At 43.3% G+C, this 12,607-nt stretch overlaps 1 protein-coding gene across 1 annotated transcript in view; it reads right to left on the bottom strand.

Annotated features, from left to right (window-relative positions):
* Positions 1-12,607, bottom strand: part of caly (ubiquitin carboxyl-terminal hydrolase calypso) — a 125,530-nt gene that overhangs the window by 84,158 nt on the left and 28,765 nt on the right. The window contains exons 6-7 of the mRNA XM_080274228.1: positions 10,104-10,278; positions 2,442-2,551 (exon numbers count right to left, since the gene is read on the bottom strand). Of these exons, the coding sequence (XP_080130354.1) occupies positions 2,442-2,551; positions 10,104-10,278 (285 nt within the window). The remainder of the gene's footprint in view (positions 1-2,441; positions 2,552-10,103; positions 10,279-12,607) is intronic.

Raw genomic sequence — 12,607 nt, 5'->3', positions numbered from 1 at the left:
GCATCTGTGGCAGGTCGGGATACAAGTGCTGGTGGAGATGGAACGGGAGCAGATGCCTCATCAAGGTCTTCGTAGTGATCTTCTTGTAGAGCATGAAGCTCCTCTCGTGTGTCAGTCTTCATGCGCAGGTAGTTGTACACTTGCTTATGGTAGAAATGCTTCACTGTGGCGATTAGTTCTTGATCCAGTGGCTGCACTAGTGACGTCGTGCGGGGCGGCAGAAACACAACACGACAATCCTTATGAAAATTTTCAAGGTATGGAGGGTGACTTGGTGCGTTATCAAGCACAAGGAGCATCTTAAATGGAATGCCCAGTTCCCAACACTTGGCCCTGGCATCAGGGACACATCGCCTCGTTAACCAGTCTGCCATAATGTTCCCGGTCATCCAACCATTTGCGGACTTGTACCAATACACGCCACTTGCATCCATGTTCGTGAGGTTTTTGTAGCACCTTGGGTGTGAAGCTGTGTGTACAACAAATGGCCTCATCTTGTGGCTCCCAGACAGGTTTACAGCGAACATTACCGTCATCTTACACTTCTGGAGCTTGCGACCAGGGGCTTGTTTCTGTCTTTTAGCGATGTAAGTTGATTTGGGCATGGCCTTGTAATATAACGACGTTTCATCGATGTTGTAGATCTGGTCCTTGGTGTACTGTCCCTGTTCAATAATCGCTCGAAATATCGCAGGATAGTCTCTCGCGGCCAGCTCATCAGCAGAGGCACGTTCACCAGACACTTTCACGTAACGGAGTTCCTTGCGCTTGAGAAAACGGTCCAGCCATCCAACCGATGCCCTGAAAGGTTTTTCCACTTTTAACCTGCGAGATGCTGCCTTGTAAAAGAGCTGGGCTTGGTTCCGAAAAAATCTTCCATTCAGGGGAACACCTTCCTTTTCTTTCCTCATTATGAAGGTGGCAAGATAGTGCTCCATTAGTATCACAGCATGATTTCCCACCTGCGAATGGCCGTCTAGGTCAGAGGCACCGTACGTCTTCACTACAGCCTTTATGGCTTCACGGTTCTTCCACACAGTTCTCACTGTAGATTCAGCCAGTCCCAGGGTTCTCCCGATAGCAGTGATTCCTTGACCCTCCTCCTTCATCTTAATGATCTTCAACTTGGTGGCGTGCGTCAGAAGTTTCTTAACTCTTGGGGTTTGAGCCATGGTGCGGCGAAGTACAGGCAGCAAAAAAAACACCACACGTTGTACACGACAGGTTAGCTGTAGAGAGCGGATCCACACAGTGACGAGCCAGGACTGTTATGGCGCGCCCGCTCCCTTGTACCCCAAGCTGCACAGTAGAATGCCCGGGAATTTCTGCGCATCAACATGACAACACATGACGCGCTGTGTGAGGGGTGGTCGCACACTAGTAGAAAATGGCATTTTTGAGCCACTCCTTGCCTCCACCTCGCGTTCTGTGCGGTAAACTCGCGCATTGAAGGGTTTTTGGTTATGATTTTTGGTCACTCGCGCACAATGCGAATCGCGCACTGCAATGACGCGCACTGTGCGAACCTGCTGTATATATATATATATATATATGTATATATAGTTGTAGGTGGGGACGCTCACTATCCACTCACTCGATGTTGTGCTGCTCTCGGGTGTCTGCCCTGTCCTCTCCTCCATCCTCTTCTGTCTTTCTTTCCTTCATTCTTTCCTCATCCTTCTGCCTACAGGTGACTTTACACTCCCTCTTCTGTCTTTCTTTCCTTCATTCTTTCCTCTTCCTTCTGCCTGTAGGTGACTCTACACTGAGTGACAAGCCAAATGGTTTCCTGTACACCAGGAAACCATTTACTATGTTGGGTGGTAACCATATAACAAATTTTGGCGCCTGGTGGTTTAGTGGGTAATTACGGAGCTCCAGTCTGATTGAGCCGGTGAAGGTTTATATCCAAGGAGTGGTTGCGGTTCATTGCTCAAGAAATGCCACTAAGGCATGAGTGAGGCAGGTCACTCTCATCTTAAATGTCAGGATCAACCTGCCGAGTCCAAGGCTTCTACGCTCCTCATGGGGCAACGTAGGATTGGATGATGAATGAATGAATGAATATATACATAATATATATATATATATATATATATATATATATATATATATATATATATATATATATAACAAATTAATAAAATAATAATAATCCAAACTGCATTTCTCACTATAAGAGGTAAATAAGATCCAGAATTGGAATAAGGGAAACAATCAACAGTATCAACTAAGAAGGAGCATTTTTCCACTCACTCATCATGTAAATTGTGAAAAAATTACATTAATAAAGTTATAGTAAAATGGTAACCATCAATATCTACATTACATGCTTTCAGATAGGTATTGGACCAAAGGCTATGCTACCACAATCCAGTGCATTTAAGGGTGAAATGAATAAATACTCATGACCTACCAATCTTAACACCATCCTTCCTTACCAATGTCATGGTGAGTCCGCTCTGAGGAGGGTGCAGGAAGCTTCTCTTTACCTATGTATTGCGGGTACTTCTGTCTCACATAGTGGTGTAGTGCCAGTAGGATCATCTCTCTGTCAACACCATCATAATCTTATTCTGCAACCATCATTACCTTCCTGCATCATCATTAATGTTATAAAACATTATTAGCTATTTTATTACTCATACCTTATCACAACCTAGTTTTCCATCACCATTATTACAGTATTCAATATGATCCTACCCCAATTCCAGGTATTATATTTCTGCTTTCTTTCTGTAATTGTTGGTGGTGAGGCTTGTGTAGAGAGTATATGTACAGTATGTACATTTGAATGAGTGGTTATGGATGGGGTTATGAGAAAGATCAAAGCAAGAGTTGTGATGTGAGTGACACTGGTGATAAATGGTGCTCAGTTGCATATTTCAAATATGCTGTGTTGAGATGATGCTATGTCGCTTGCTAACAATGAACAGAATCCTGGCACACTGGTTCAGAGTTTTGTCCATGTCTAAGTGCCAAGGTATATAAGCAAATACAGATAAAGAGTAACATAACTGTTGCTGAGAGAGAGAGAGAGAGATGACTCACAGTGTGGTAAGCTTGTAAAAGGAATGAGTCTAAAATGGTGGAGGAATTTAAGGACTTAGATGATGTAGTGATAATAAATAGCAGTAAACAAGTCAAGAGAGTGGAAAGCAGAATGGTCACAGGCAGTTAAATGTCTGGTGTTACCATACAACAGCCTAAATATGGAATAAAGGTCTGAATACAAAGGCTGCACAAGGATTGCATGGAGGTGTGTTAGTGTACATATAAACATATATTAGGTAGGGTGTTGGAATGGCATGAGTATTAAAACCTGAGGGTGAGGAGTAGAAACTGAGATGTTAAGAAATGTGTGTAGGATGCAAAGGTTGGACATGGTGAAAATGTAGAGATTCATGAAAAATGTAGAGGAAGTAAGCTTACCATACTAAGTCTAATGATCAAAGTGTACTAAAATGGTATTACCACATACAAAGAAAGGATGTGAATAGGAAGATTGTTGCTGCTGTCAGTGATGCCAATGCAGACGTTATTGTGACTGAGCCCATTTCTATACATAGTACACTATCTATCTGTATTTCTAGATACGAATGTTACCAAAAAAATCTCATGAATGCCTGATCTGATCTGGATGAAAAGTGACACAAATATTGTGAGGGTCTGGGAAGAAGTAATTCAGTTTTGGTGGAGAATGATCTTAGGTCTGAGTTATGGGCCAAGTTCAAATACCAGGGTACAGTATCCACATGCCATGTCTGATCAATCTGGATCTACAGTACAATACCAGTTACCTGAGAAGCTTGGGGAACTTACCTTCTGGGTTACCAATTTTTCATGGGTATATTATATACTCATTTATCCATCCATCCATCATCCAATCCTAAGTTGCCCCATGAGAAGCGTAGAAGTCCGGGACTAGGCAAAATGGTCCTGACATTTAAGATGAGAGTGACTAGCCTCACTCCTCCCTGAGTGGCATTACATGAGCAATAAATCCCAACCATCCCTTGGATATGAACTGGCTCAGTTCGAATGGAGAGCCATAATTACCCACTAAACCACCAGGTGCCAAAATTTGGTTATATGGTTACCACCCAATGTAGGAAATGGTTTCCTGGTGTACAGGAAACCATTTGGCTTGTCACTCAGTGTAGAGTCACCCACAGGCAGAAGGAAGAGGAAAGAATGAAGGAAAGAAAGACAGAAGTGGGAGTGTAAAGTCACCTGTAGGCAGGATGAAGAAAAAATGAAGGAAAGAAAAACAGAAGAGGATGGAAGGAAAGAAGGATGGAGGAGAGGAAAGGGCAGACACCTGAAAGCAGCACTACATTGAGTGAGTGGATGGTGGGCACCACCACTATAGGCTATAACACTGAAGTATATAAAATACCACTCGTATCCAGTCAACACTAACATTTTTCTATTGAAATAACCTAAAACACACCTCCACTGACGTAACACACTTGGTTACAGTGTGCAAAATGCACACAGTAAGTGTATTTTGTTAAATATCATACACTACACAGTATTTTATTCATCAAACACAGAAAATGAACTAAAGTAATAAATCTGGAGCATTTACTGGTGAACACATGATTTGGAAAGAAGTGTTCTACAGTACGGTTTTCACGACCTCCTTGCTTACAGCTGTGTACATGTGTTGTGACCTACCCATTCCTCACTTGACCGCCGTCACTCCACCCCTCACTCACCACTCAGCTCTTCTGCAGATAACACGATAAATTCAAAGGAATTGCAAGCACAGTAATTTTGCCAAATAGCCAAAAATAAATGCTTCATTTCTATCAGCTAGGGTCTATCTTTTCTGCCAATGTAAATGCATTCTAGGTGACATCATATTAAACACATTTGATGACCACAAATGGGTTCTACGATATAATCTTAGAACACATTTGATGACAATGCTAATGCATTCTATGGTGACCATCTTAGAATAGAACACATCTGATGACAATAAAAATGTGTTTTTGTGAGTTTTACGCCAGGTCCCCCTTTTTTGGATAAGGGCTAAGGCGTTGCCCCTGGGTAGAGGACTTTGGTTTGGAGCGTGTAGCATTTTATGACTGGATGCCCTTCCTGATGTCTACCAATGACCCTTGGGTGGATTCGATCCTCCGACCCTTCGGTCAGAGCGGAGCCCTTTAACCAACAGCCACGGATGCTACTAAAATGATATAATCTTAAAATGCATTTGATGCCAATGCAAACATGTTTTAAGATCACATCATCTTAAAAGGCATTTGATGACAATGCAAATGCATTCTAAGATGACATTCATCAACATCATCATCATCAACCGGACCTCCTTTCCCACCCAAAGGCAGGGTGAGGAGTAGCAATGTCCAGACAGCACAAACCTGCCCAATCCAAATAGGCCACACTTCCATTCACTCATCATTCAAACCCCTGGAATCCTGGCTCTACTGGATACGCCAAAAACATTCACCACATTCTGCAGCTTCACACAAACGTATCCGTTTAAGTCAATCTGGACGCTGCCATGCTCACAAGGGGTGCCAAAATCCCTGATCATGCACTTCTCTTCACAACATTCATCCACCCAGCTCGATCTCGTCAGTTCCCTAGCCTCACCGACTTCCAAACCTCTCTTCCTCAAACCCTCATCCACCATATCTCTCCCTTCTCCTTGGCCTACCTCGCCTCCCACCTCCTTCAAATTTGCTCAGGTATACCTTTTTCACCACTCTATCGTTATCCATTCTTTCTACATGACCATACCATCTCAGGACACTCTCTTCGATTCTGGTGTCCACCGACTTCCTTACTCCACACCTTTAACAAATCACATTATTTTGTATCCTATCCATCCTCTGCACTCTACATACATTCCTCAGCAGTCCCATCTCCACTGCTCCTACACTTGACTTTTCATTTTCATGACACATCATAGTCTCACAGCCATAGGTTAAAGTTGGCACTAACACTCCCACATGTAAGCCTCGTGCAGCTGCTACACTCAAGCCTCTGTTTCTTGTCAAGGCCTTCATTGCACCAGCTACTTTTCTTCTTTGTGTCACTCTACTTTCATCTTCTTTTGCACATTCTCCTCTCTTTTCTATAACTGTACCCAAGTATTTGAACTCACTCACCAATTCCAGTCTCTCTCCATTCACTGTGACATCACACTGGGAGTCACCTTCTCTCTCAATAACCATCACCTTACTCTTCTCTACATTCACTCTCAAGGGACGATGCTCACAGACATCAGCAAACCTCTGCACTAGCGTACGAAGTTCTTGTCCAGTACCTGCAAGCAGTGCTGCATTATCAGCATACAACAAATTTGAGATATTCCATCTATCACCATTCATTACCAACGCCATCCCTCTCTCCATTACTCGTGTTATTACTTCTCTCATCACCCCATCCATATATACAGTACCCTCGTGTCCAACACGGTAATATTGTCATGCATGGGTCCCGTGTTGGACCAAAAACGTGTTGGACAAACAACAGAGCTTATAGGGAAAAATAAATTATGTTAGCAACCCTAGGAAAAGTCACCCTAAATACCTACGACATACCTATATATATATATTGGTACTACTATAATTATAATAAATGGTATTGTACTATGAATGATAACTAACCTTTTAGGATAGTGTTGGTGGGCTTGCTGGGAATGGAAGGTGATATCCGAGGCTGTAGGTAGTCCTACTGGGTCCCTGAAGGATGGCTGCTGGCGTCACTAGCGGATAATGGCTGCTGCTCCTCCTCAACCTCCCTCATAAATCCTTTGAAATTCCTCTCCCCTTTCTTCTGCCTCTCGATGAATTCTAGCTTGGTGGCCTGAGGGAGGTGCCGCCGCTTCTTGGGGTTCTCAGAAGGCTTCCTAGGCATCGTGAGCAGGGTAAAATGCAGTAGCAGGGGCAGAAAATGCAGCGAGAAAAAAGCACCGTCCAATGCAAATTATGCAACTGAGTGGCGCTGTGGCGGGAGAAATTTAAGCAAAACATCACGTGACAGCAGAAGTGTTTTTAATTGGGCAACATCACGATCACGTCGCGATAGCGGGCAGGGGAGGGTACTTAATCGGAAATTCTGATTGGCCGTCAGCATCAGGGGGAACGTCCAGTATGACTGTGTTGGACCAGGTGTGATCGTGCTAGGGGCGAACTCTGCGGATTTCGTCCACTTCTCAGAGCTCCGTCCATGTTATGCTAATGCACCCGTTTTACATAACTTAAATCATATTAAATCATACTAATTTTTTGCTCTCCGTGCTGGACAAACGCGTGTTGGACGCGAGGGTACTCTATATTGAACAACCATGGGGACATCACACAACCTTGTTGCACGCCCACACCGATTGTGAACCATTCACTTCTATGCCCATTAACCCTTACACATGCTTCGCTACCATCATAAAAACTCTTGACAGCACCTAGCAGCTTACCATCTACACCACACATGCACAAAACTTTCCAAAATCCCTCTTTGTCTACTTTGTCGTATGCTTTTTCCAGATCCATGAATGCCATAAACTCCTTATGGTCCTTCTCACAAGCCTTCTCTGCTATCTGTCTCACTGCAAATATTTGATCCACACATCCTCCGCCACTCCTAAAACCACCCTGTTCATTACTCACTAGGACTTCTGGTCTCTCTCTAACTTTCCCAATAATAATTCTTCTATATACCTTCCCTACCACACTCAATAAACAAGCCACCCACAGACAGAAGAAAGAGGAAAGATTGAAGGAAAGAAAGACCGAAGAGGAAGGACAGAAGAAAGGAAAGTGCGGACACCCAAAGCAGCACTACACTGAGTGTGCGGATGGCAAATACCCCCACTTACCAGTTTATTTGATGAAATTGCTGTACCTGCAACTCCTACGTATTTACTGTATTATTTGCAAAACAACTGAGTGGCAAGTGAGGGGTGGAGTGAGGGTGGTCAGTAAGGGTACATTCACACAATTGAGCAAGGAAGTCGTGAACTCGTGATAACTCTACTGCAGAACATGTCTTTCCAAATCATCAGTTCATCAACAGATGCTCAAGATTTATTTCTATATTTTATTTTTCCATGTTTTTATGAATAAAATGAATAATACTTAACAGAATGGCAAGGTACTGTAAGATACAGGAAGCCTGAGGGTAGTTTAGAGTTGGTTGGTTAGGTAGAAAACTGTACTAGTACCATACATTTTTGGCCAAAGAAGAGTATACCTTTTTTCAATGGAATTATTCATCTTGCTTTTCTCAAACACACACACACACACACACACACACACACACACAAAATTTGCCTGGGTCCCTGGGACTTCATAACTCGTGGAATTTCCTACTAAATTATGGCGCCTGGTGGTTTAGTAGGTAATTACGGCGCTCCAATCGGATTAAGCCCGTGTAGGCTTATATCCAAGGGATGGTTGGGGTTTATTGCTCACATAATGCCACTCGGGATGTGTGAGGCTGGTCACTCTCATCATAAATGTCAGGACCAATTTGCCTAGCCCCAGGCTCCTACGCTCTTCATGCAACAACATAGGATTGGATGATGAATGGATGCATGGAATTCTGTTTGCAGTGTCTTATAATGTTCACCATTTTCAAGACTGTTGCATTTGTCCTGTTTTTGTTTCAATGTGACCACAATGTGTTACGAATAGTTTGCACTTTAGGCTTCAGAGTACAAATCACTAATCACGACATGATAACACAACAGTGAGAGTGCTTGTTTACTAACTGATGACAGAAAGTTGACTGGTGAGATGCTGAAGTATGTAGGGTGACTAAACTAGAGGGGAAAGGGCTCGAGGGCTGGAAAGAGGATTAACTAGGAAACAACCTTGACTGGAAATACCTTCGCTTCACATCCCCCGAGTTCACCCAGTCTCACATGACTAACCTGTGCAGGGGTGGCCAATCAAAGTGGCACACAGTTATATAATTTTTATATTTGCCAGTCCGTGAATTTTTCCATTTGTCAGATAATTCCTGTTGCCTGGTGGATGGATAATTGGGATTATACTGTAATTTGGTAAACGAACAGTCTGTGGGGAGAAGAAGTTACTCAGTTTTGGTGCAAACTGACCAATGGTCACAGTCACAGGTGAAGGCCAAACTTCAGGTGCAACGTCACAATGCTCTCTAAAGCACGTTTAATCTTGTTATTGTGACCCTAGACTCATTTGGACCTGAACCCAGTGGACTCCAGGTCACACTGTCCCTTTCTGCAGTCTACTATCCTCCTTTCGGGGGATAAGGAAGCTGAAGGGCATTTGTACTGCTGGGCAAGAAAGATGTCTGGTTACGTTGGTGTCAACACATGAAAGTGCCTCTCTCCAGCAACAACAGGATGGTGAAAGGGGTATATATAAATCTCAAAGTAGAAGGTTTGAAAGACTAAGAAGAAAATGGATGAATATGGTGTGTTAAAGTGTAATATGTGAGATATGGAAGTTCAGGAAGTAGAAATTTAATGGTGTAGTGGTACTAGATGTATCGCCTTTGGCACTAGGGGGCATGCTGGGAAGCTGACTACAGGGGTTGTAAAAGTGTTTGCAGTCACATTTTAGTAGGTGAGTGAGATCCAAATAAGCATGCATGTAAAGTCAAATTAGAGCAGAAGATATGTGACTGCTGGAGAGTATGTGGCTGCACATGCTGGAGACAGGATAAGAACGTGTTTTATAAATGACGTGGGTTGATTTATCATCTGATACTGCAGAGTAGTCTAAGTTTAGATGGTATTATCACAGCATGTATAATGCAGTGAAAATGATACATCTCTGAGTGAAACTGAAGGCAGGAGGATGCATGGATGACCAATAATATTTTTTATACGGAAAATGCATTTGTAAGAAGCCTATGTATGAACTATAAGAAGGTTAATTATTTAACAAAATTCAGAGATGAATTGATGAAATAAACAATGATGCACATGACAAGCACTGCACCATTTTCTTAATGATAAGATTAGGTTATACAGTTTTTGTCTGACTAGGTTGTGAGGGGCAAGTTAGGAGCTGACAAAGCAGACGAGGTTTGATTACATGAAATGAGGCTAGGTTCAGTAGCAATTCAAAGCCACTAACTACTCTCACCTGTTCCTCCTCAGAGCCACCAGTTTCCGCCTGTATAGTGTGATTTTGTCTGGAACCACTGCCATCAGATTGAAACGAATGTCGTGGTATGGTTCACCACCCGTTGCAATGCCCAGCCGTTCAGTGATTACCCGACGGAATTTCTCGGTCCACTCCTCCCCTTCCAACCATGGACCTGTTGAGTATGCTGTAACTAAAAGCCTGGTAAAAGGAACTGAATGTAATTTTTTAGCATAGAGTATGAAAGAAGGCAACAGAAGAACATGAAGGACATGGATTAAGGGGTATAAATTGGAGGGCAGGGTACAATAAACTCTCAATCATCTGGATACAGCAGCCAAGGGGATGTCAGAAGGTGATGTACTGATGGATATTGACCCAATACCCTCCCCAAACCTCCCCTCACCCTTTTTTTTTTTAATATGTCCAATTCTGGGCACATGATTCAAAGCATGTTCCTAAGGCCCAGCAGTCCTCCTACTGACCATACACCTCCACATGTCACCACTTTGGTGCTAAAACCCACCATCCATACTGTAAGGGTTGTCTCATACTGGATTGGTATATTGGTATTACTGGGGGTATTTTATGACATGTCAGCAAGTCTTCTGGTAGATCAGTAAAGTCTCCTTTATAAATTAAAATCCTTAAACTATTCCCTGCCCCAACACAAACCTGGGTCCACTGGGACTGCAAGCCACCAATACCAATTCATCCAAAACCTAACCCTCTGCAAAACACTATAAATTGCACTGCATAACTGTTCAAACATAGGAAACCATCCTTAAATACTGTAATATGCATGATAAAATGTCAGTGTACTATACTGTACAATGTACTGGACTGTACACACACTGTACACGATATCCCCAGAGGCAGGGTTAGACAATGCAAGGCAGATTAGCAAGACAGACCTAACCATGCATGAGGAGAGAGATGGGTGAGGCATGAGTGACTGAAATAAAACAGAAGACGTTAGGAGGAATAAACTAAACGGAGAGTACCAGAAATGGTAAACCCCATGTAGGATTGGCTGCCATTGCTGGTGAGAAAGTGGTGGCCTTGGGGGAAGTGGGGGAGGGGGGGAATAATGCATTATGGGCATCTGGGACAATATACATCAGGAAAAATGAAATGAAATGTATTAACGTGGAGGGATATACATATTTAATCCCCTGAGGTCGGGCTCTGTTTACAAAATCGACTGTCAGGAGTGGGCAAAAAAAATAAAAAAAAGTGATTCTTTCAAAAATCGCTCTTATGAAAACTATTACACCTATCACAAAAATCTTTGTACCCAGCAAAAAACAACTCTTTAGCTTTAAAATGAGTGGTGTTCCAATGTCCTACGTTTTCTTGGTACAGAAGTCCATGGCACGCCACGAGGTGTGCTAGGAACTGCATGTGTTGGGGGCGAGGCAGGAGTGTCACCCTCCATTGATCAAGGTTGACACAAGACTGAGAGGGGTAAGGTAGGATATATAGTGAGTGGCGGGAATGATGCGGCAATTTTCTAGTCAATGTTGTGACTCATACAATGGAGCTCGTGTTTAACCCCTAAAACGCGCCTGTGTACAGTCGATCCCCCCCGAGTGGCGGGGTTGTATCGCGGTCTGAGTACCTGTAGGAAAATATTCGCCAAAAATCAGAGATTAACCCTAGAACATTATACTTGGTATGGAAGATAGTACTTACATTCAGCTTTCTCCAGAGACAGGTGTTGAGCCTTCGTGGACTACCCAAGGACTTGTGGAGACTTGCAAAGTTGGGTAACCAAATCTTCACACCTCCAGCAACCCGGTTTCCCCTCTACCACAGCCTCATTCTGTCACAGTAAACTTTATACTACAACGTAAAGGTAGTTAGGAATCCATATTTGTACAATAAGCACTGAAAATAAGGCTAAAATCAACGAAGCGTATGGCCGACATGCACTGTGGCGGCGGTCTTCCCGTCACTCAACAAACATTTCCATTTTCACAGCTAAAAACATGTATACTACATTATTTTCAATCATATTACTTCCCAAAAGATCACCACGGCGCGCGTTTTATTCTGCCTTACGTCCGCCACTTTATTCTCGTTCATGTCGGCCGCTTACACTGACTGGGAAGAGCTAGAACTCGCCATAATCTCACTTTGAAAGCCTGCAGTAAACTGACGCTAAACAGAGGCAAACCGTGAGAAAAAAAGCTAGTGTTACAACTGGGGAAACAAGCGTTTCCTAGTAGCATAAACTGCTTGTGAGAGGAGATCGCAGATTTACAGTTCTGAGCGCTCAGAGTGCTGCCATGTATCACAGCCAGGCTGGCCGGGCCGTGGTGGGGGGGGGACGGGGGGAAAACGCGATATTTGGCAACAACTGAGGTCAGTAATATGCTAGTTGTAGCTAGAGGGTGGTGGTACTGATAGACAATACCAGCTGGAGCCTGCATGCCCGTGGTTATTCAAAATGTACTAAAATCGCAAACGCGACGACCCGCCGTCCTGCCCTTGTGGCCGAG

Source organism: Coenobita brevimanus, chromosome 57 (assembly GCF_032717465.1).
Source record: "Coenobita brevimanus isolate Jiangsu-jjx chromosome 57, ASM3271746v2, whole genome shotgun sequence".
NCBI lineage: Eukaryota > Metazoa > Arthropoda > Malacostraca > Decapoda > Coenobitidae > Coenobita > Coenobita brevimanus.
This window is presented reverse-complemented; position numbering and strand designations above follow the sequence as displayed.